The sequence below is a fragment of the Brassica napus genome, chromosome C7 (assembly GCF_020379485.1).
Source record: "Brassica napus cultivar Da-Ae chromosome C7, Da-Ae, whole genome shotgun sequence".
NCBI classification, from domain to species: Eukaryota; Viridiplantae; Streptophyta; class Magnoliopsida; order Brassicales; family Brassicaceae; genus Brassica; species Brassica napus.
The window spans coordinates 48,181,853-48,202,466 of NC_063450.1; the positions used below are offsets into that span (position 1 = coordinate 48,181,853).

Sequence of the window (20,614 nt, forward strand, 5' to 3'; positions counted from 1 at the left end):
GCTGCTCTACACATTGCTAATAACCCGGTATTTCACGAAAGAACGAAACACATCGAGCTGGACTGTCATTTTGTTAGAGATGAAATAATAGCAAAGACCATAACTACGTCCTATGTTACAACTACTACTCAGCTGGCAGATGTGTTCACAAAAGCTCTTGGACGATCAGAGTTTGAAGGATTCAAAATCAAGTTGGGCATACAAGACTTGTATGCTCCAACGTGAGGGGGGGTGTTGGAATAGATTCCGATATTATTGGGATTAGAATGAGTTGTTGTACTTAGATATCGGTAAGATATGGGTAGTTCCAAGTATCTAGTTACATAGTTGAGATATTCTCATCTGAGACTTGTATATAACCTCGTAACATCTTTCAGCGTGAGAGATAGAGAAAACATTCAACTCTTCCTTTCTTCTCTGTTCCATTTCACTCACTCCACCATGACAAAGGACAAACGGAATGGAAGAGATTAGTTAGATCACCTTTTACCTCAGACCTCTCATTTCAACAAAATGGCTCAAAGTTCACTATTCACGACAACATTGAAACATGCTGTATAATCAATCGATCCCTTGATTTAGGCTTCGATCCCCACTTTTCAGGCATCTGCATTCTCTGATCATTCTCTAAACACCGGAACAAGGTCCGGTTTGGTTTGTAAAACTGAAACTAGATAATTGATTATCGGGCCGAATTGGGCTTACAATTTATGATCGGCCCAATTATTGCCCTCACTAAACCCAACCCTAAGACGACGAGACGATTCAACGCCATTTTGTTCTCTTCTTCTCCATTCTCCATTCTCCATTCTCCATTCTCCATCTGCGCACGGATCTCCCTCAAACACCTCTCCCTTATCTTGTCGGTTAAATCCTCTCAGGTAAGCTCCTTCGAAACTTCTTTTAGATCAATCGTGATTTCACATCAGGCCCGGTGGAATCGTAAAGTTTCGTAATTTTCTAAAGATCTCAAATTGCATAGAATGACAAAACCCAATTGTTCCCCGTTCTCTATTGCTCATATGGGTTTACTCGAAAGTGCTTAAATTTTAACATTTTGATTAAAAGTATCGAACTTTACTTTATGATTTCGAGTACTACTTTTATCAAAACCTATATGTTCTTCTGGGTTAATGCGTTGTTGTTGATGCCTCGAGTTGTAATGTGGTGTTGCAGTATCATGTTGACGGAAACACCATTTAGGCCAAGAGAGAAGCTTCTGGAGAAGCAGAGGTTGTTCCAGAGCATCCAGAGGCACACTTACCTCAAAGGACCAATGGACAAGGTCACCTCCGTTGCCATCCCTCTTGCCTTGGCTGCTTCTTCTCTCTACATGATTGTAAGCTTTTTCATCTGTTGTTTGGTTTTTTGTAAGAACTAAGTATTTCATACTCGCTATGTTTTTCTTCAATTCTATTGTTTTTAATCTTGTTAGTTCCCATACGAGTACCCTTGTTAATCTTTTCATCATCTAATTTATACAGGGGACAGGAATCTACAACATGTCGAATGGAATCGGGAAGAAGGAATAAGTAAACAGCTTCTTCTTCTTTCTGCTTTTGGAGGGTTTTTTTCTATGTGTATCCAGTGGCTAGCATATGCGGTTGCAGACTAAAGGTTGCACTGGTCCTTTTTTTTCGCTAAATAATTTTGCAGACAATGTCCAAAGATGAGAGATGGTTGATTGGTATAAAGTTCCAGTGTTTGGAAAGTTCATCATTTGCTAATGACAAAGTTGAATTCTTTTCTTCCCCGCTCTACTTAAACGTTTTCTATTATCTCTGTGTTACTCTTCACGGTATTTGAGCTGTAGGATGTGTGTTGTGTCCTACTTTTAACAAAAACAAATCAAAGGGAAAAATACAAAAATCCAAAGGAACAAGTGGGAATATCTCAAGTCATATAACTTGAAAGGTTTTTTTCTCCAAAAATCTGATTCAAATACTAACCAATGATGAGACCATAAAAACTTTCTTTAATTTTCATAGAAAACCTTTAAAAAAAAAAAAAAATTAAACTTACAAATTAAAGACAAAAAACCTCAAATCTCTAATTTATTTGTCCTTAAACTAGTAAGTTCACTAGGATAAGACCCGCGCCTTGCGCGGGATTAAGTTATTATTTTTATTATATTTTGGAGAATGAAACAATAGTTTGGCTTCATTTGGATTACGGGTGTTCAACCCGGATATCGGGTTAGTTTCGGTTCGGTTCGGTTTTTTTCGGTATTTGGTTAGTAAAATATAACTACTATTCTAAATCAATATTTACTTTGACTTTAGTCTTTCACATACTTTTGAAAGATTTCAACTGGACGACTAAATTGATCAGCCAATCTTGTTGCTTTAAATCATTAGTGTTTATATATATATATTATTTAGTTTGAATATTTATTAAATAAAAATTCATATGCGTTATATTTTATGATCATTTGTAACTTATTATAACAAAAAAATAATCTATTGATCACAAAATTTTCAGAGTGGGAATATTCAAATTTCTAATAATATATAGACGTTTTGAAAAATTCAAATATAACATATAAGAAAAAATATAAATGTTTTTATTATATATTTAATGTGATTTTTTAATATCTTTCAATAATATAAAATTAAAAAAAAGAACTAAGATACAAAAATTGTTATCAAATATTTATTATTCATAATAATTAATTTTCATATATACGTTAATCATATTAGGTAATTTCGTAGCTTCTAATTAAGGAAAGTGCAAAAAAAATTTTGGTAGATTATTTATCAATTCGATAGTTAGTTTAATAAAAAATATAATGTAAGTCAAGATGGACCAACCTATTTTTCTAAGAATAGTATATTTTATATAGTCATTTATTAAATGAGAATTTATAATCATACAGTTCTATGATCATTCATATCATTTTATAACTGAATATTTAAATCATCGATAACAAAAATTTCAATGTGAAATCTTTAATAAGTTTATAATTTATAAATGTTTTTGAAAATTCATTGAAAGTTTTAATATTAAAATATTTATGTAATCTTATGGTATATAGTATAATCTATATATATATATATAAATATATATGTTTTATTATTAAATGATATTTTTTACTCATATGGTTTTAAAATAATGTGTATCTTCTTATAATATTAAATAAAAGTTCATATTAATACAATTTTATGATCATTTGTAACTTATTATGACAAAAAAAATAATCTATTGATCACAAAATTTTCAGAGTGGGGATCTTCAAATTTCTAATAATTTATAGACGTTTTGAAAAATTCAAAATATAACATATAAGAAAAATTATAAATGTTTTTATTATATATTTAATGTGATTTTTAAATATATTTTAATAATATAAAATTAAAAAAAGAACTAAGATACAAAAATTGTTATCAAATATTTATTATTCATTATAATTAATTTTCACATATACGTTAATCATATTAGGTAATTTCGTAGCTTTTATTTAAGGAAAGTGCAAAACATTTTTTGGTACGTTATTTATCAATTCGATAGTTAGTTTAATAAAAAGTGTAATATAAGTTAAGATGAACCAACCTATTTTTCTAGGAATAGTATATTTTGTATAGTTATTTATTAAATAAGAATTTATAATCATACGGTTCTATGATCGTTCATATCGTTTTATAACAAAATATTTAAATCATCGATAACAAAATTTTCAATCTGAAATCTTTAATAAGTTTATAATTTATAAATGTTCTTGAAAATTCATTGAAAGTTTTAATATTAAAATATTTATGTAATCTTATGGTATATAGTGTTTAATATATATATATATATATATATATATATTTATTTATTTTATTATTAAATGATATTTTTTACTCATATGGTTTTAAAATCATGTGTATCTTCTTATAATAAAAATGTTAAACCATTGATCATTAATTTTTAACATAATAATTTTAATAGTTTTAGTCATTTATTGTCGTTTTTAAAAATTCAAAATATAACATATACGAAAAAATCTAAATTTTATTTTTATAGCTAATTTGATTGTTTAATTTATTTTAATAATATAAAATTAAACAAAAAATGATGGAGGAGATATACATTGTTATCAAATCTTTATTATTAAACTCATTAATTGTCATATATATATTAATCATTTATGGTAATTCCGTAGGTTTTATTTAAGGAAAGAAAATATCATATCATATCATTATATCATATAGTTTGACCAACTTATGTATCTAACAACATATAAAAATCGAATGTGGACCTACTTATTTTTCAATTGAATGTAATTGACTACCTAATTGAGTGCCACCTATGCATTGGGGCCTCTTTTAATTAATACAAAATTGAGGTTACATCTTTTCAAATGTTCCTCAATTAATATATAAGGGATGTTTGCCAATTTTCCCTTTCAAGAAAAAAAAAAAAAAAACGTGGTAGAACTTATTGAAATAGCCTTCTAATAAATCAGTAAGACCGGCCCAAATACTTTTAAACCCAACCCAAACCTAAAAGAGAGGCTTCTACGACGTTGGTGTGGCTCTATCTTTCCTCCTCTTCCTCCGCCGAGATCCCTCCCTCGTCTCCGTCAATTAGTTTCTTCTCCAAAGGTAAGCTTTTTCTACTTCCTTCGACGTTGGTTGTTCTGAATTTAATCTTTGAGCGACTCGTTTCGTCGAGTTAATGTTAGATTTAAAGTAACGTTGAGTGTTTTTCAAAACTGTAGAAAAAGAAAAAATGCCAAAGGTGAAGACGAACAGAGTAAAGTACCCAGAGGGTTGGGAGTTGATGGAGCCTACTCTTCGTGACCTTGATGCCAAGATGAGAGAAGGTTTGCTTTTGTTTCAGTCTCAGATGCTTAAAAGTTTGATTCTTTTTTTTTTACCTGTTGATTAACTAATTATTTTGTTTGCAGCTGAGATGGATGAACATGATGGCAAGAGAAAGTGTGAAGCCTTGTGGCCAATCTTTAAACTTTCTCATCAGAGGAGTCGCTATGTCTATGACCTTTATTACCGCAGGGAGGAGATATCTAAAGAGCTCTACGAGTTCTGCTTGGACCAGGGCTATGCTGATCGTAACCTCATTGCCAAGTGGAAAAAGGTAGCTGCCTTCTTGATTTTTAATTTTTATGTTTGTGCGCCTTTTTGTAGTTTCGATAGATTTTTTTTATAGCAAATTTTGGCATAAGAGATTGAATTTAGGATATGTAGAATGTTGTTGAATTAGTTTTAGAGGGCCAGTGTCACCCTAGTACACAATCACAATGGTTGTTGAAGCTGTTTCTCCTCTGAAGTCAATGTTTTTAGTAATGCCAGTTGCTTTGGACTGATCTTTACCCAAAAAGAAGATTAAGTTTGTGGAATTGAGATTTTTTGTTTTGCTTGGTACTTTGAACATCTTTCTTGAGGTTGTTGAAACTGCCATTTTTCATTTTCTTTATTGGATTTATACCAATTTCCGCCAAAGCTTTTCCAGATCCTGAGTATGATGCCACCAACAATCTTCTTGAATGATGGGATCTTTTGAATCTTTTATTAGCAAAGTCCTTGCCTTCAGTTCAGATATGCATGGTATTTATGTTTGTAGGTTCTATTCTCCGGACACGATACTGATTTTGTTATGTCTCTTTGTTTGTTGCTAAACTCTATATAAACTCTCTGTTTTTTGTGTGAATTGCAGTCAGGATATGAACGTCTATGCTGCTTGCGATGCATACAGCCAAGAGACCACAACTATGGAACAACATGTGTGTGTCGTGTTCCTAAACACTTGCGTGAAGAGAAAGTTGTTGAATGCGTTCATTGCGGTTGTCAAGGATGCGCCAGTGGCGATTAATCTTTCTCTTTCTTTTTTTTGTTTGAAAACCCCTCACCGTTGCTATGTTCTATATCTTGTCAGATCTGGATTATGTACCCTGAAGCCCTGTCTAAATTCCCTTTGCAAAACTTCTATTTTATCAACATTCTTGTGTTGTTTGAAATCTCAAAGACGTTCCCGGGTTGGTATGTATATGAATTAAGAGAATGGTTCTCGGTTTAGATTTGGGTTTAGTATTGACCAAACCAATTAAAATGAGTGTAATGTTTTATATGCTGAAATTATGGAACGGGATATTTAGAAATTATTAGTGCTTCCCAGTGATGAATTATTGACCAAGACAAATCTAGATCCTTGGAAAGTGGACTGACTTCAAATTCTATTGGTCCCTACAGTTGATTTCAATTAATACTGTCCATATATTGATGACTGATATGGGTTAAGACTCGTGGTCATAGTCACATCTCTTATTATCGTCTGCATTCGTATACGTATCTGTTTTTTATGTCACCACCGTATGCATGCATACTCTAAAATAACAACATTTCTACCGTATAACACATGATCTCTTATTATTGCTTATACCATCACGCAATAATATATCTATATATGTTAATTATGGATGATAACTTGCTACACATTATTTCTTTTCTTTCTGTATTCTTTGATATATTTTTCTTTTTTCCCCATTATTGTTTGTTTTGTTTTTCAGTTTTGAAATGAAAGGTCAACGAATACAGCTACTGACCAACAAGTGACCAGCTAACAAAACTCATCGATTGATTTTCACGTTTCATACTTAATTTTTCGTTTCATTTTTTTCCAGCTATTTTACATAATTAATTAAAAATATTAAAGAACTAATTACAGAAGAATTTTCAAATGATAATAATGGCTAAGACGTAAGCCAGACTTTAAGGTCCAATGATTCTCAAGATTCCGTTTCCATTTCAGTTTCATCCTCTCTCTTCCTGTACTTCCTTACTTTATTGTCGGCATTCACTCCAAACTTTTTCTTTATATATGAAATTGATCTCTGAATCTTTAACGAGAATCTGAATCTAAGTCAAATAATTTTTTTTCCAAGGAAATGGGATCGGAACATGGTGACGACGGGCTTCGTCGGCGAGGCTGTTCATGCACGAAAGATGATTTTCTCCCGGAGGAATCGTTCAAAAGCATGGGGAACTACTTTAAAGCCCTTAAAGAAACACCGAGTCGGTTCATAGACCGTGTAATGACTCGGTCTGACGACTCGGCGGAGATTCATGACATGAAGGCACGTAGTGGTAACGAGATGAAGAAAACGTTGACGTGGTGGGATCTTATGTGGTTTGGCGTCGGTGCAGTCATCGGTTCAGGAATATTCGTTCTCACCGGACAAGAAGCAAGGGAACGGTCCGGTCCAGCCGTCGTGTTGTCCTTCGTTGTCTCAGGTGTCTCCGCTATGCTCTCCGTGTTTTGTTACACCGAGTTCGCCGTCGAGATTCCTGTCGCAGGTAAGAGAATTTTTATTTTTTTATCAACTGAAAATAATCACCAAAATATTCTCAAAACTAGATTAAAACTTTCTTATATTTCTTTGTTTTGCCTCTGAAAAAGATCTGTTGTTTTGTGAATTTCTAGAAATATCTTTCTATTAAACTTAAGATTTATGTGATTTTTTCTAACAAAATCAGCTAACTATCATATGTTATTGTTGTTAATTAAGATTTTCATCTTTAAACCAAAAAGCATAAATCCTAGTCAGGAAACCTCATTTCTTGGAAAGAAATATATTCTAGCTGCAGTGTCATAACAAGAGAATAACTATTGGGATTGATTATATATCAAGATCGAGGAAATTACGCAGACGCACAATTTGTGACAGCTTACTTCTTTGTTTAATTATTAATTGTTTAGGTTTAAGAAGCTCTCGATTACTGCATTAAAAATAGTATATATTCAGTTACGGCGAGATGGGTTCTCCGGGGTCAACTAGTTGACTTCTGAGAGTGAGTCGTTCACACTTCACGCAATGTCTGTTCGTTCACACACATCTGTTAGCTAATTAATTGGCACAACGACCTGTTGTTTGGCATTTACAATTAAATAACTGATTATTATTTTAAGCTTTATAGTTACTTGTTGTTTGGCATGTATAGACTGTTTGGTGGTTGACCAAAAAAAGATTGCTCTCTTTTGGTTAAGTCATTTGAAAAGGAAAGCCAATAACGAACTGCGTCAATTACCTAGGCAACCATATAATAAGTCAAATTTGTACAACTTTACGACTTCAAGTTACGGACTTGAACCCCCAAAAATGTAGTTTTACGACCTTTTGAAAATAATATATTTGGTTTTAGTTAGAAATAGATATTTATTTTGAAAAATCGTTGAGAAATCCCACTAGCTAGAGACAATAGTTTGGTTCCACAAACTACATTATAATATTATTCGGTTTGAAAAAGCAAATACTTGAACACTCTCACAAGGAACGAGCAACATAATTGAAGTAATTTCAAGTAAGCATGCATTAACCGTTCTAATTTTTAACTTTTAATAAGTATACTTTAATCGATCTAACTTTTAATGTAAGAGCTTAGAAGGAAAATATCATTATTTCGCAAATAGTACTATAGACTATAGATACTCATTTTCAACAAACAAACAAAACTTTAATATATTCTTTGCCACAATTATTTCGTGAATCGTGATCATGTAATTTCATTCGTGTCTACTTTACCCAACCATCCTTGCCAATGTGTGTAGGCGGTTCTTTCGCCTACTTGAGAGTGGAGCTCGGCGACTTCATGGCTTTCATCGCCGCTGGAAATATAATCCTCGAATACGTAGTCGGTGGAGCAGCCGTGGCTCGGTCATGGACCTCTTACTTCGCCACTCTCTTGAACCACAAACCTGAGGACTTCCGCATAATAGCTCACAGTCTCAACGAAGACTATAGCCACTTAGACCCAATAGCCGTTGGCGTTTGCGCGATCATTTGCGTTTTAGCCGTTGTTGGCATAAAAGGCTCATCAGTCTTCAACTACATAGCTTCTATGATCCATATGGTCGTCATTGCCTTCGTGATCATCGCTGGTTTAACTAGAGCTGACCTCAAGAACTACTCAGACTTCGCTCCGTTTGGACCTAGAGGAGTGTTTAAATCCGCGTCGGTTCTTTTCTTTGCGTATATTGGATTCGATGCGGTATCAACGATGGCTGAGGAGACAAAGAACCCTGGAAGAGACATTCCCATTGGTCTTGTCGGCTCAATGGTGGTTACAACGGTTTGTTATTGTCTCATGGCGGTTACGTTGTGTCTCATGCAACCGTATGGGCAGATTGATCCTGACGCGCCGTTTTCCGTCGCGTTCTCTGCGGTTGGATGGGATTGGGCTAAGTACATTGTTGCGTTTGGTGCTCTTAAAGGTATGATTAGTTAACAACGGTTTTAACGTCATTATTTTATTTTTATTTGCGGCTTATAATTACAGTTTTTTTAAAAGAAGCTCAAAATCTTAACTTCTTTTAGCATTAAACAAATGTCTGCTTTTAGTTAGGCTTTGGTTAATTTTTTTTGGTCTGATTTTTACACATTCTCGTTTTTGAAAAAAACATAACGTAGTAAAACTTAATATAATATAACATATACTATATAGTTTATCGCTAATATGTTCAAAATCTTGAAATGTGTAGGTATGACAACCGTTTTGTTGGTTGGAGCCATTGGTCAAGCTAGGTACATGACGCACATCGCCCGTGCCCACATGATGCCACCCTGGTTAGCTCATGTCAACGCAAAGACCGGAACACCGATCAACGCGACAGTGGTCATGCTGGCCGCGACAGCTCTCATCGCATTTTTCACTAAACTAGCAATCTTAGCCGATCTCTTATCGGTTTCCACACTTTTCATCTTCATGTTCGTCGCGGTGGCTCTTCTTGTTAGGAGATATTACGTCACCGGAGAAACATCTTCACGTGACCGGAACAAGTTCTTGATGTTCTTAGGTTTGATTCTTGCATCTTCGATCGCGACTGCTGTGTATTGGGCTATGGAAAAAGACGGTTGGATTGTGTATGCCGTGACGGTTTCTATTTGGTTCTTGTCTACCGTTGGGATGAAGTTTCTTGTGCCGCAAGCTAGGGCTCCGAAGCTATGGGGTGTTCCTTTGGTTCCGTGGTTGCCTTCTGCTTCGATAGCTATTAATATCTTTCTTCTTGGTTCGATCGATGAAAAATCGTTCGTTAGGTTTGGGATCTGGACTGCTGTTCTTCTTGTTTACTACTTCTTGTTTGGGTTGCACGCAACTTACGATACGGCGAAGGCCACACTAAAGGAGAAGTCGGCGTTGAAGAATGCTGAGGAAGGTAGTGTTGCTGCAGATAAGACTCTTCATGCAACTTAAGATCACTAGCTAGCTGGTTTTAATAATTGCTAAAAAGATTGTTTTAGGCTTTCGATTTTACTAGTTGTTGGTTTCTTCTGCTTGTGTTTTGAAAGTTCAGGTAATGCTTCAAAAACAAGAAAGGGTGAAAGCTTTTGTGTATTTAAACAATAAAGAGTTCAAACATTACGCTTTTATACAGAAAAGATAAGCCCTTATGACACATGACAATGAACCTAATGAATCAAGAGCTGCAAAGCTGTTTATTGTCGTAATTAAAATCGAGCTTCTTCTGCGTACAATGACTTGGCAAAAACAACATGTTCTATCTTTATAGGCTCCTCTGGTTTTTGCTTTGCTGCAGAAGAGGTAGTTGTATGTAGCCGTTAAAACAGAAGTTGGCTGCAGCTTGATGAGTCCTATTGGTGGCTTGTCCAATATTGAGAGGTTGTCTGTCATATTTAGTGTTCTTGTTAATAACCCCTCTTAAATTATGGGGTGGGAGCAGAATCCACACCACGTTTGAAACACAACTTGCAGAATGCATCATGAGGCAAAGATTCAGTGAATCGCAACTAGCCACTAGCCAAGCTTAATTATATACTCTTAAGACTAGACTTCCTCAGCTTTCAAAAACTCAAACTTGAAAGTGCAAGATAGGTCTGATGATATAGAGAGTAATATATACAAGTAACATGTTTTATTTATTTCCAAAAGTACTCCATCGGAAACGATAGTGGGATTTTTCTTTAACAAGAAAAGTGTCATACTAAGTCTCTTCCGAGTTGACTTCCGAGTTGACTAATATATCACGTTCAAACAGACACACTAGCATAGCACTTTCAAGGATCGAACTAACCTAAAAATCCCTCATGACTACTAGCTCTTATGTGTTGTGTCTACTATAATTCAACACCAAAATCTTTATGATTACGGTCTTTCTTTTGAGGTGGTGCTTAGCCCAAGACACGTCTTTCTCTACTTATACTAGTAAATTTCGTAGTTAGTCTTAGCCAACTTCGTAAAGAAGAGATATTTTCATATCTTCTTTATGAAATATTTCCAAATCTTCTTCAAAGGATTTTAGAAATCTTCTCTTGACGATTTACAATTCTCCAAAGTAAAACATAGTTTGCTTAGCCTCTAAATAACCTTTAGTTCAGTTCTAAGTTGGGTCCAATTCCAGTTTTCAAGTAAGCTACACAGCTTCGGTTCCCGTAGAACTTTTTGTACTACTTCTTGTAATACTTCACAACTGTACATGAACATTTTGAGGAATTGTTTTCTTCGGATTTTAAAACCTAGTATTCACTGCACTTAAAAACACGGAGAATCGTGGTCTTGTAGCTTTAATACTTTTGCCATTGCACACTACAGAAAATGAATTTGGAGTTCTTGAAACAAAATACCTGAAAACAATGCGTTTGAATGAATAAGCACTAGCAGTAGCAGAAGCAGAAGCATGATTTTTGATAACGTCGTCGTTTCATTAAGTGTAATATAAGTTAAAAGCTGAGGGTAGATCGGTCATACCAGCTACTGTCATCAAACTACACTCACTTTTTCGTTAGCCTCTCACGGTTCATCTCCTCCTCCTTGAAAGCCAATATAGATCGATCCGACGGAGGACGCTCTCTCAAACCTCAGTCTCCGTTGACTACTGACACTCTCCCCGTCTTCTTCTTCTAATCCCCCCCCCCTGTACGTATCTACTTCCGATCTGTAAAAATGCTTCCTTCTCTTCAATTGTTTCTTCGATCTGTTCCTGTCGTAAGATGCGTGATTGTTTGGATTCTGATTTTTGTTGTTGATTGCAGTAATGATGGCCCGATGTCTAGCACGGTTCCTAGTTTCTCTACTCGCCTTAGCAATTTGCAATGCTGCTTCGGTTTCTCATCCCATTTCAGACTCTCACCGATCCGCTGCTCTCGATGTCTTCGTGCCACTCGATGGATCCTACAAAAGGTTGGTTTTTTACCACATTTGTGCTGATTTTCTCGTTAAAGCTCACGACTTTGTGTTGTGTAGTGTATGGGTTTTGTACGGACTAGTGTAAATCTGTGGTTTTGTTCAGCTTGGAGGAGGCGTATGAAGCATTGAAGAGTTTGGAGATTCTTGGAATCGATAAGAAGTCTGATCTAAGCTCGGGGACTTGTGAGAATGTGGTTAAAGTTCTTGCGTCGCCTTCTTCTGCTCTGAAGGATGTGTTCTATGCTTTGAGCGTTAATGGGATTCTTAAATGCAAAACTGGAGAAGATGGTCCTAAGGTAAACGTTTGTCTTTTACCTTTTAAGCGGCTAGAGCGTGACTTCATCTGTTCTTTGTTTTCGTCTTTTTGAAGGATATTGTCTCTAAACTTCAAGCTGGCGCTAAAGATGCCAAGTTATTGCTTGACTTCTACTATTCTATCAGAGGCTTGGTGCTTGTTAAGGTAAATACTGTAAGAGAGTTTTCTTAGTTAAACTATCTTCTTGGCAGAAGACACCTGTGATCGTGATCATTTTATTTTTTTCAACTCCATAGCTTTGTCTTCCTGCTTTTCCGTTTTGTTGGCTTCATGTTTGACCACGCCTTTCCATATATGCAGGAGCAATTTTCTGGAACTGATCTAACTCTGGGAAATGCCGAAGCTATTTTCCGTTCCGTAAAGGTTTGAACTTGTTTAGCTCACCTTCTATTTGTTGTTGTTGAATTGTCAGATGTTACATTGTAGACTGTTTCCTGAACTATCAACGTAAGAGTAGAAGTGTTTACAGAGTTGACATGTTATCAATACTCAGTTACTATGTTACCTACTACTTAAGTTATTTTTCCGAGTGTTTTTTTTGGCTTATTTAGTGAATTTGTATCAGGCTCTCAGCCAGAGTGATGGAAGATGGCGCTACAGCTCCAACAATGCGGAATCAAGCACCTTTGCTGCTGGTAAGTATTTCTTATTGGATAAACCCATCATACTAGTTCCCGATCCTAAACGTTAAAGTTGAACCTTTTAAATTCCCTTTTTTAATCATTCTTCTAAACGTCAGTTTTTTTTTCTCTTCAGGCTTAGCCTTCGAAACTCTTGCTGGAGTGATTTCATTAGCACCTTCAGAGATTGACCAGTCATTGGTAAGCGAGATCTTTGGTGCGCTAGATTAATGATTTTCTGAGAATATATTTTGGGTCAGAGTGAAACATCACTGCGGTATTTTGGGTTTAGTGTTGATTTACTTTTGATTCTGGAATCTCTTAGTAACGAAATAAACGGTTGTGTTTTGATGATTATGTATGTCTACCTTACTTTTTTTTTAATCTTGTAATGCCTTTCTGCCATCATATCTGGTATTTTGGTTGATATTTACTTGGTCATGTGATCATATGATCATTCTTGTTTTTCATTTTGTAGATCCAGACAGTGAAGACGGGTATCCTGAAGCTTTTTGACAGTATCCAAAAATATGGTATGCAGTAAGCTGTTCGCTATATTATGTTTACGCATAGCAGATTTTCTTCAGTCACTTCATAGTATTTTTTTAAATTCTTTTGACCTATTAGACGATGGGACATTTTACTTCGATGGAAGTGAAGGCCCGATCTCAACAACTGCATCAGTAATTAGGGGGCTCACGTCATTTGCAGCTTCAGAGTCCACAGGATTGAATGTACGTAGTAACCATATTTATTCGTATCATGTATTCTGCCAGATGTGTTGGTTACTCACCTTCGCTTCCCCTTTCTCTCATGCAGCTTCCAGGTGATAAGATAGTTGGGTTGGCCAAGTTCTTTCTTGGTGTTGGAATTCCTGGTGATGCTAAAGATTTCTTCAACCAAATAGATGCACTAGCTTGTTTGGAAGACAACAGGCAAGGCTACTTTCATGCAATTTATTTGTTACGGCTTGTGGTCCATCATCTTTGAATTTTGAACAAAATGATTGCGGCAGAAACGATATCTGTAGAGAAGAGTAGAAGTTAGATCTAACACTTGTGAAATTTCAAGCAGATGCTCATTTGTCATGCTCTCGCCCTAACTTTGTTATTTTATGGGAGCAATAATATGTGCTACGGTTGTTGTCTGTGATTTCAGGTTCTCTGTTCCACTCATCTTGTCTCTTCCATCAACTGTAATTTCATTGACAAAGAAAGAGCCTCTGAAGGTATCCCATCAAAACTTTCATCACGATGGCATTGGCATAGTTTGAGATATCCCATCTCTTGTATTCGATAATGACTCGGTCTATCCATTACGTGTTTTGGATATTATATTAATATTTTATTCTCTTTATTCTGGAACTAGGTTAAAGTTAGCACTGTACTCGGTTCTAAGGCACCAGCTCTTAGTGTGAAGCTCGCAAAAGCTCTAAATTCAAAGGGTTCTTCTGTAATTAACAACCAGGTAAATAATGAAGGTTCTCTGTCTATTTGATATCGCATTAGTGAGTGTTCCCTTTTCTCTGCATTAAGCTGGTTTACATTACATGTTTCCATTACATTTTTGGGACACAGGAGCTGAAGTTTGATGCGGACAGTGCAACGTACTTCTTGGACTCCTTTCCCAAGAACTTTGATGTTGGAAAGTATACTTTTGTATTTGAGGTATTGCTCTTGTTATATATATTACACACATCACATACTTCACATACAATGTATGTGAAGAACATGCTAAAAGCTTCTTTTTTCTGAAGATTTTGCTCGATGAGTCGGCAAATGAAAAAGGTTACATAACCGAAGCTCAAACAAAAGTGCCTATAGCCGCCACAGGAGCTATTGGCATTGAGAACGCAGAAATTGCGGTACTTGACAGTGACGTTGGGAGCATTGAATCTCAGAAGAAGTATGCATCGTTGTACCATTTGTTGCTTACAAAATATGTTTTTTTTGCAACTTTCCTCTTGTGTTGTCATCATTTTGTTTCTTGGTTCCCTTTTTGCAACTTTTGCAGGCTAGATTTAACTAAAGATGGAGTAGTATCATTATCAGCGAACCATCTCCAAAAGCTACGTCTGTCGTTCCAGTTAACTACTCCACTTGGCCTTGTGTTTAAGCCACACCAGGTTTGTTCATTCCCTGATTCTGCTTTGTTAATGGTTTTGCTCTGTTCACTTTCTTGACTTGCTTGCTTCCATGCAGGCATTTCTCAAACTGAAACATGAGTCACAGGTCGAGCATATCTTTCTCGTGAAAACTTCTGGAAAGAAGGCTGAATTAGTTCTAGTTAAGTTCCTTAAACTACGTCCTGAATGGCTTTTTGTTAAATATATTCTCTGACCTGTCTTCATTTTGCTACGGGTGAAAGAAATGACGTTCTAAACGCAATATTAATGGTTAATGTTATTTACTCCCTTTCAGGATTTTCTTGGATTGGTTGAGAAGCTCTACTACCTCTCTGGTAAATATGAGATCCAGCTAACTATTGGAGATGCTTCTATGGTAAGTACTATTATTTCAGGTCTAATGCAGTTAGTTGATTTAAGTTCTCGGAAACTTGACCAATGTTTGTTTTCCTTTCATCTCTCCAGGAGAACTCTCTATTGAGTAATATTGGCCACATCGAACTAGACCTACCAGAACGTCCAGAGAAGGCGCCTCTTCCTCCTCTACATCCTACTGACCCTTACTCAAGATATGGGCCAAAAGCTGAGATATCACACATCTTCCGTGTTCCTGAAAAGCTTCCCGCGAAGCAGCTTTCATTAATTTTCTTGGGTCTTATAGTTCTCCCATTCATCGCTTTCCTGATCGGGGTCAGTCTTCTTTCGCTTGTAAATAGATTCAGAAACGTAAATCCGAAAAAACATCATTACATTTGTTTCACAACTCTCATACAAAACGTTTTGTTTTTCTGTTCAGCTGACACGGTTGGGGGTGAACATAAAGAGCTTCCCATCATCGGTTGGAGCGGCAACATCCGCTTTGCTTTTCCACGGTGGAATTGGAGCTGTTCTGCTTCTATACGTGCTATTCTGGTTGAAGGCAAGTTCTCAAAACCGATTCTTGTTAGTAAAAGATTATACAGTGCATCAAAAACCTAATGATCATCTCTTTGAATCCTGCAGTTGGATCTGTTCACGACTCTAAAGGCACTATCTTTGTTGGGAGTGTTTCTGTTGTTCGTTGGACACAGAACACTCTCTAACCTCGCAGCAGCATCGAACAAGTTGAAATCTGCTTGAAGAATATGTATTCGCTATGATGGATTCAGTCTGTTCCATGGATCAGTTTTTATTTGCAGTTTTGTAGCATTACTTTTATATAGATTAAGGTGATAAGACAATTCCAAAGGATTTCAGAGTTTACCAACTCTCAGTTTAGTCTTTAAAGTTATCAACAAGAAGTCAAGAAGAGTTGCTTTCCGTACCTTTTTCCGCTGAACCATATTTGAGATACAAGTCACCCCAAAACTCTGACAAAACACAAGTTTGATGAAAATAAAATGTATATAGATTTTTGTTACTATTTACGGAGGTGCAGTGCAAGGCGGTTCGTCACCTTTCGAAGCCTTAGCATTTATAGATATCTAATGAGAAAAGGAAACAATAAACTCGTCAGCGGCAAGTAAAAGGGAAAATATCTTTGGTATTTGACCCTTGACATGGCCATACGTTACAACTTTCAAACCTTACAGTTCAATGATAAAAGTAAAAGAGAGCAGGCACGTAGTTGTCAATATGTTGTAAGATAATAATAAATTATTTGGCTCATCTGAAAAGTTCGTGTAAGAAAGAACATATCTATCTCTCTGTCTCTCCTCCTGTTGGTAAGTAAGAACGTTCAAATCTAATCTATATCTCCTTTGTTCCAATTCCGTACATGTTCTTCTTATTCCCTTTCATCTTTTTTCCATCGATTTTGTGTGAGTTTGGTTCTCTGTAAGTCGACCTTTTCTTGTTTGTTGTTCGTGATTCCGTCGTTGAACTGGTTTCAGGAGTGGATAAAGGTCCGTATTTTCGGATTTGTTTGGCCATGTCAACAAAAAATTCGAACTTTTTTTTTTTGTTTTTGGTTCTCTCTCAACTATTTTGAATCTTTGGGTTTATCCCTTTGTCTATCTGTCAGTTGAAAACGATATGTTCTTGGTGATCCTGTGGTCGTGGTTCCCAAACCATGTTTGGTTTTGAAATTTTCAAAGAAGAGTTTGATGAATGATTGTACTTTTTGATATTTTCTAACATGATTGTTTTATTTGTTCTGTGTTAGCTTTTTTAGAAGAGCAATGAGTTATTCTGCAGCTGGATTTGGAAAGCCTGGCTCAGGTATTACTTCTTTTTTTTTTTTTTTTTTTTCTTAAACCATCTTTAAAGCAGATTAGCTTTTGTGTCTGTTCCTATAATCATATGATGTTTGTACTTGTGGCTGGAAAATTCACAAAAGGTATTGTGGTGTTAGGTTTATATGAATCTTCATTGTTGCTTCACAGGTAAAAGGAGAATAAGGGAGCTCTTAACTCAATCCGATAACCGATTCTGCGCTGATTGTGGTGCCCCTGATCCTAAGTGGGCGTAAGTCACACGCTCTTAACTCTTAACATTTGTTTCTAGTATATCTTTTACCCTTTGTCTAACAGTTGGCAGTGCAACCGCATCCTTATACCAAATCTTGGTTTGTTGTGTAATCAGTAACTGACTTTATTACAGGTCAGCAAATATCGGAGTCTTCATATGCTTAAAATGTTGCGGTGTCCACAGAAGCCTTGGCACTCATATCTCAAAGGTGATCACTCTTTGCTTCTCCTTCTAAGTTTTGTTTTATTTTGTTTTCTCTTGTACTACTAAATTTGCTTCTTGACAGAATCTTGGTCTTGATAGTTTGGGTGTGTTTCCAGGTCTTATCCGTGACATTAGATGAGTGGTCAGATGAAGAAGTCGATTCCATGATCGAAATTGGAGGCAATGACTCTGCCAATTCAATCTACGAGGCATTTCTACCTGATGGTTTCTTCAAGCCTGGACCTGATGCTACTCATGACCAACGTCTGAGGTTTATCAGGTAGGTTTTGCTAAAAACCCTGACAAAACAGTGTTGTTTATACCAAACATCATTACCTATTTTACTGTCAGATCAAAATATGAGCACCAAGAGTTTCTGAAACCAAGCTTGCGGATCACATCCGTGAAGGCCCCTAGTACAAAGAGTTCATCATCATATCTTTCATCAAGCCTATCTAAAAAGTTTATGGACAGCTTTCGTACAAACCCATCATCACAGCAGCCGGTATATTAGTATATACTCTTTTGAACTTGGACATTGCTCTCAGTCTCTTTTGATTCATGGTATTGATAAAAAAAAACTTTAAAAAATGACAGCAACTTGAAGGCATGGTTGAGTTCATTGGATTGTTGAAAGTTACTCTCAAGAAAGGTACCAATTTAGCTGTCCGAGATATGATGACAAGTGATCCCTATGTTAAGTTGACTTTAGGACAACAGGTAAAAAAACTAATTCAAATTCTTGGAGGGTAAATGGTTATTTCATTGCTGATCTTTTTTACCAGACTGTACAATCAACTGTAAAGAAGAGCAACTTAAACCCGGTCTGGAACGAGGAACTCATGCTCTCTGTCCCTCATGACTATGGCTCAGTGAAGTTGGTAAAAAAAAACTTACATCCCAAATCACTTTCTACTTACAATGAATCTTTTACTTAAGGGCTTGTTTGGTGGTGATTATGCAGCAAGTGTTTGATTATGACACATTTTCTGCTGATGACATAATGGGAGAAGCTGGGATTGATATCCAACCTCTGATTACATCTGCCATGGCTTTTGGAGACCCTGAGATGTTTGGAGATATGCAGATTGGGAAATGGCTGAAGTCGCACGACAATGCTCTTATAGAGGATAGCATCATCAACATTTCAGATGGGAAAGTGAAACAAGAGGTTCATATCAAGCTTCAGAATGTTGAGTCTGGTGAATTAGAACTAGAAGTGGAGTGGTTGTCTCTTGAGTCTTGACCAAACAATATAACAAACTATATATGAAGAAAGAAAATGTTATTATGATTGTATTTTCATCCCCCTGTTGTATGAGATATTTTGAAAAATTCAATCTTGAAAACTCTCTTTGGTGTCTTGTTGTAATGATTCTTTTACAGGTTCATCAACTTTGTTTGGTTCCTTATCTGACAACAACATTTCAGATTTACTCTCAATCTCATCACCATTATTATCCTCATCGCTGCTAAAGCCTCCTTCACCTTCGCTTAGCTCATTAAGCTGCTTTGCCTTGACCTTAACGCGTCTTCCTTTGATGTACCTAAACTCCCACTGCGGTGGAGGATACTTCTTCACAAGCTTCTCGTACTTATCCTCCATCCCAAGTTTCAAAAACACTTTCCCAACCATATTCACAATCGAAATGTTCGGTTTCACTCCAAGCTCCTCCATGTCAGCAAACACCTTGAGATAAAAAAAAAAAACAGACATCAAATTAGTCTGAAAAGAATGCCTCCTTCTCCTAAGAACCAACTTTTACTTTACCTCGAAGAGCTTGTGGTGCATATCTCTCTTGTAATAAATAGAGATCATTTTGTTGAAGAACTTTCTCGGAGTTCCTTCTAAATGCTCCATGAAGAGTTTGCTCCAAAGCTCCTCAGCTTCATCGAGGCGGTTATCTTCAGCTAAAGCGTTTAGTAAGGAGAAGTAAGTTCCCATTGTTCTCCCTTGGCCTTTGCTCAGCATCCACTTCGTCACCTGAATGATCTTCTTCCACTCTCTATCGTCTTCGAGAACAGCTAAAGCCTTCTTGACAATGACGAGAGGGAACTCTAGCTCCCAAGCGATGAAGGAGTCAAGCGCTCCGTAGACTTCTTCTTTAACGTTTGAGAGTTCTTTAATCTAAAGATAACAAGATTTATCCACCTCAGTAAATAAACACATGAAGAAGAGAGGTGAGAGAGAAAGAGAGTGAGTATTTACACAAGCAATCATTTTGGCAGACTTGGAGATAGTTCCGATCCTCTTCCTAGTTTTCCATACTCGAGGGTGTCGAGGCCTTGGACCTCTCGCAGCACAAACCTGAAGAAGTGATTGAATTGTTTGAGATAGAAGCTCAAGAACAGAGCTCTTGAAAGAAGAAAGGTACGAACCACAGCATTGTTAGGCCTCTTGGAGAAGAGTTTGGTTGATTCCTTTGTTTGAGGAAGATAAGGTAGCGAGTATCTCAAGCTAAGCATCCTCCTGAGGAATCAATTCACTGAAGAAAACGTAAAGTTTAAAGCTTTATCATTTTCAGCTTACAATTCATAAACTCTGTATTGATAACACCAGAAATGATAATCAACAAGAAGAAGATGATACTGGGTGCGTTTTCTAGGGAAACAAAGCACGTAGTGTTCAACTTACATGTGGATTCTTCACAGTTAGGCACAAAAAGCTAAGATGGTGATTCTTCTTCTTCTTCGCTGCTTCCGTCTCTAATGTCTCATCCAGAAAAACATACGAAACGCTGCGTTTAGAGAAAATGGACAAGGC

General features: G+C 36.2%; 6 protein-coding genes across 12 annotated transcripts; 5 read left to right on the top strand and 1 right to left on the bottom strand.

Moving 5' to 3' along the window:
• The first annotated feature begins 766 nt into the window (after positions 1–766).
• Positions 767–1,748, top strand: LOC125590050. Its single transcript, XM_048762981.1, has 3 exons — positions 767–881; positions 1,177–1,339; positions 1,485–1,748. Exons 2-3 carry the CDS (start codon positions 1,181–1,183, stop codon positions 1,530–1,532), a joined length of 207 nt encoding a protein of 68 aa, XP_048618938.1. The 5' UTR covers positions 767–881; positions 1,177–1,180; the 3' UTR covers positions 1,533–1,748.
• Positions 1,749–4,457: 2,709 nt separating this feature from the next.
• LOC125590049 (protein BUD31 homolog 1-like) lies at positions 4,458–6,016 on the top strand. The gene is made up of 4 exons (XM_048762980.1): positions 4,458–4,583; positions 4,700–4,804; positions 4,889–5,076; positions 5,656–6,016. Exons 2-4 carry the CDS (start codon positions 4,711–4,713, stop codon positions 5,809–5,811), a joined length of 438 nt encoding a protein of 145 aa, XP_048618937.1. The 5' UTR covers positions 4,458–4,583; positions 4,700–4,710; the 3' UTR covers positions 5,812–6,016.
• A 698-nt stretch (positions 6,017–6,714) lies between these two features.
• Positions 6,715–10,372, top strand: LOC106421180 (cationic amino acid transporter 1-like). The gene is made up of 3 exons (XM_013862027.3): positions 6,715–7,292; positions 8,545–9,207; positions 9,475–10,372. The coding sequence occupies exons 1-3, from the start codon at positions 6,884–6,886 to the stop codon at positions 10,185–10,187; spliced, it is 1,785 nt and encodes a 594-aa protein (XP_013717481.1). The 5' UTR covers positions 6,715–6,883; the 3' UTR covers positions 10,188–10,372.
• A 1,317-nt stretch (positions 10,373–11,689) lies between these two features.
• Positions 11,690–16,503, top strand: LOC106421189 (dolichyl-diphosphooligosaccharide--protein glycosyltransferase subunit 2-like). 3 transcript variants are annotated; one of them, XM_013862037.3, is made up of 20 exons: positions 11,690–11,867; positions 11,984–12,131; positions 12,241–12,433; positions 12,508–12,597; positions 12,754–12,816; positions 13,019–13,088; positions 13,210–13,274; positions 13,552–13,606; positions 13,701–13,807; positions 13,893–14,008; positions 14,232–14,301; positions 14,442–14,540; positions 14,651–14,740; positions 14,830–14,978; positions 15,087–15,198; positions 15,275–15,358; positions 15,494–15,574; positions 15,664–15,888; positions 15,995–16,117; positions 16,201–16,503. In XM_013862037.3, exons 2-20 carry the CDS (start codon positions 11,986–11,988, stop codon positions 16,315–16,317), a joined length of 2,055 nt encoding a protein of 684 aa, XP_013717491.2. In that variant the 5' UTR covers positions 11,690–11,867; positions 11,984–11,985; the 3' UTR covers positions 16,318–16,503. The 3 variants fall into 3 exon arrangements, with proteins under 3 accessions (XP_013717491.2, XP_048618939.1, XP_048618940.1); XM_048762982.1 differs by having other exon boundaries at positions 14,830–15,198; XM_048762983.1 differs by having other exon boundaries at positions 11,706–11,888; positions 14,830–15,198.
• Positions 16,504–16,792: 289 nt separating this feature from the next.
• Positions 16,793–19,215, top strand: LOC125574940 (ADP-ribosylation factor GTPase-activating protein AGD12-like). 5 transcript variants are annotated; one of them, XM_048762985.1, is made up of 9 exons: positions 16,793–16,901; positions 17,342–17,397; positions 17,562–17,643; positions 17,779–17,854; positions 17,967–18,130; positions 18,202–18,355; positions 18,448–18,570; positions 18,636–18,731; positions 18,815–19,215. In XM_048762985.1, the coding sequence occupies exons 2-9, from the start codon at positions 17,358–17,360 to the stop codon at positions 19,094–19,096; spliced, it is 1,017 nt and encodes a 338-aa protein (XP_048618942.1). In that variant the 5' UTR covers positions 16,793–16,901; positions 17,342–17,357; the 3' UTR covers positions 19,097–19,215. The 5 variants fall into 5 exon arrangements, with proteins under 5 accessions (XP_048618942.1, XP_048618944.1, XP_048618943.1 ...); XM_048762987.1 differs by lacking the exon at positions 16,793–16,901 and adding an exon at positions 16,909–17,081; XM_048762986.1 differs by lacking the exon at positions 16,793–16,901 and adding an exon at positions 16,909–17,081 and having other exon boundaries at positions 17,351–17,397.
• On the bottom strand, positions 19,119–20,607 carry LOC106421205 (pentatricopeptide repeat-containing protein At4g21190-like). Its single transcript, XM_013862057.3, has 5 exons — positions 20,486–20,607; positions 20,230–20,336; positions 20,060–20,158; positions 19,622–19,978; positions 19,119–19,540 (listed from the first exon to the last, which is right to left on the bottom strand). The coding sequence occupies exons 2-5, from the start codon at positions 20,314–20,316 to the stop codon at positions 19,187–19,189; spliced, it is 897 nt and encodes a 298-aa protein (XP_013717511.2). The 5' UTR covers positions 20,317–20,336; positions 20,486–20,607; the 3' UTR covers positions 19,119–19,186.
• Positions 20,608–20,614: the final 7 nt, after the last annotated feature.

What these genes read in the sequence shown, in the direction of transcription:
- LOC125590050 (XM_048762981.1), top strand. Translation starts at nt 1,181, where the DNA reads ATGTTGACGGAAACACCATTTAGGCCAAGAGAGAAGCTTCTGGAGAAG. An exon ending in CTTCTTCTCTCTACATGATT is followed by an intron (nt 1,340 to 1,484) that starts GTAAGCTTTTTC and finishes TAATTTATACAG; the next exon opens with GGGACAGGAATCTACAACAT.
- LOC125590049 (XM_048762980.1), top strand. Translation starts at nt 4,711, where the DNA reads ATGCCAAAGGTGAAGACGAACAGAGTAAAGTACCCAGAGGGTTGGGAG. An exon ending in TGATGCCAAGATGAGAGAAG is followed by an intron (nt 4,805 to 4,888) that starts GTTTGCTTTTGT and finishes TTTTGTTTGCAG; the next exon opens with CTGAGATGGATGAACATGAT. An exon ending in TCATTGCCAAGTGGAAAAAG is followed by an intron (nt 5,077 to 5,655) that starts GTAGCTGCCTTC and finishes TGTGAATTGCAG; the next exon opens with TCAGGATATGAACGTCTATG.
- LOC106421180 (XM_013862027.3), top strand. Translation starts at nt 6,884, where the DNA reads ATGGGATCGGAACATGGTGACGACGGGCTTCGTCGGCGAGGCTGTTCA. An exon ending in CGTCGAGATTCCTGTCGCAG is followed by an intron (nt 7,293 to 8,544) that starts GTAAGAGAATTT and finishes CAATGTGTGTAG; the next exon opens with GCGGTTCTTTCGCCTACTTG. An exon ending in TGCGTTTGGTGCTCTTAAAG is followed by an intron (nt 9,208 to 9,474) that starts GTATGATTAGTT and finishes TGAAATGTGTAG; the next exon opens with GTATGACAACCGTTTTGTTG.
- LOC106421189 (XM_048762982.1), top strand. Translation starts at nt 11,986, where the DNA reads ATGATGGCCCGATGTCTAGCACGGTTCCTAGTTTCTCTACTCGCCTTA. An exon ending in CAGAGTCCACAGGATTGAAT is followed by an intron (nt 13,808 to 13,892) that starts GTACGTAGTAAC and finishes TCTCTCATGCAG; the next exon opens with CTTCCAGGTGATAAGATAGT. An exon ending in CAAAGAAAGAGCCTCTGAAG is followed by an intron (nt 14,302 to 14,441) that starts GTATCCCATCAA and finishes TTCTGGAACTAG; the next exon opens with GTTAAAGTTAGCACTGTACT.
- LOC125574940 (XM_048762984.1), top strand. Translation starts at nt 16,955, where the DNA reads ATGTTCTTCTTATTCCCTTTCATCTTTTTTCCATCGATTTTGTGTGAG. An exon ending in ATTTGGAAAGCCTGGCTCAG is followed by an intron (nt 17,398 to 17,561) that starts GTATTACTTCTT and finishes GTTGCTTCACAG; the next exon opens with GTAAAAGGAGAATAAGGGAG. An exon ending in AGTTGACTTTAGGACAACAG is followed by an intron (nt 18,571 to 18,635) that starts GTAAAAAAACTA and finishes CTTTTTTACCAG; the next exon opens with ACTGTACAATCAACTGTAAA.
- LOC106421205 (XM_013862057.3), bottom strand. Translation starts at nt 20,316, where the DNA reads ATGCTTAGCTTGAGATACTCGCTACCTTATCTTCCTCAAACAAAGGAA. An exon ending in AGAGGCCTAACAATGCTGTG is followed by an intron (nt 20,159 to 20,229) that starts GTTCGTACCTTT and finishes TCACTTCTTCAG; the next exon opens with GTTTGTGCTGCGAGAGGTCC. An exon ending in TGCACCACAAGCTCTTCGAG is followed by an intron (nt 19,541 to 19,621) that starts GTAAAGTAAAAG and finishes TTTTATCTCAAG; the next exon opens with GTGTTTGCTGACATGGAGGA.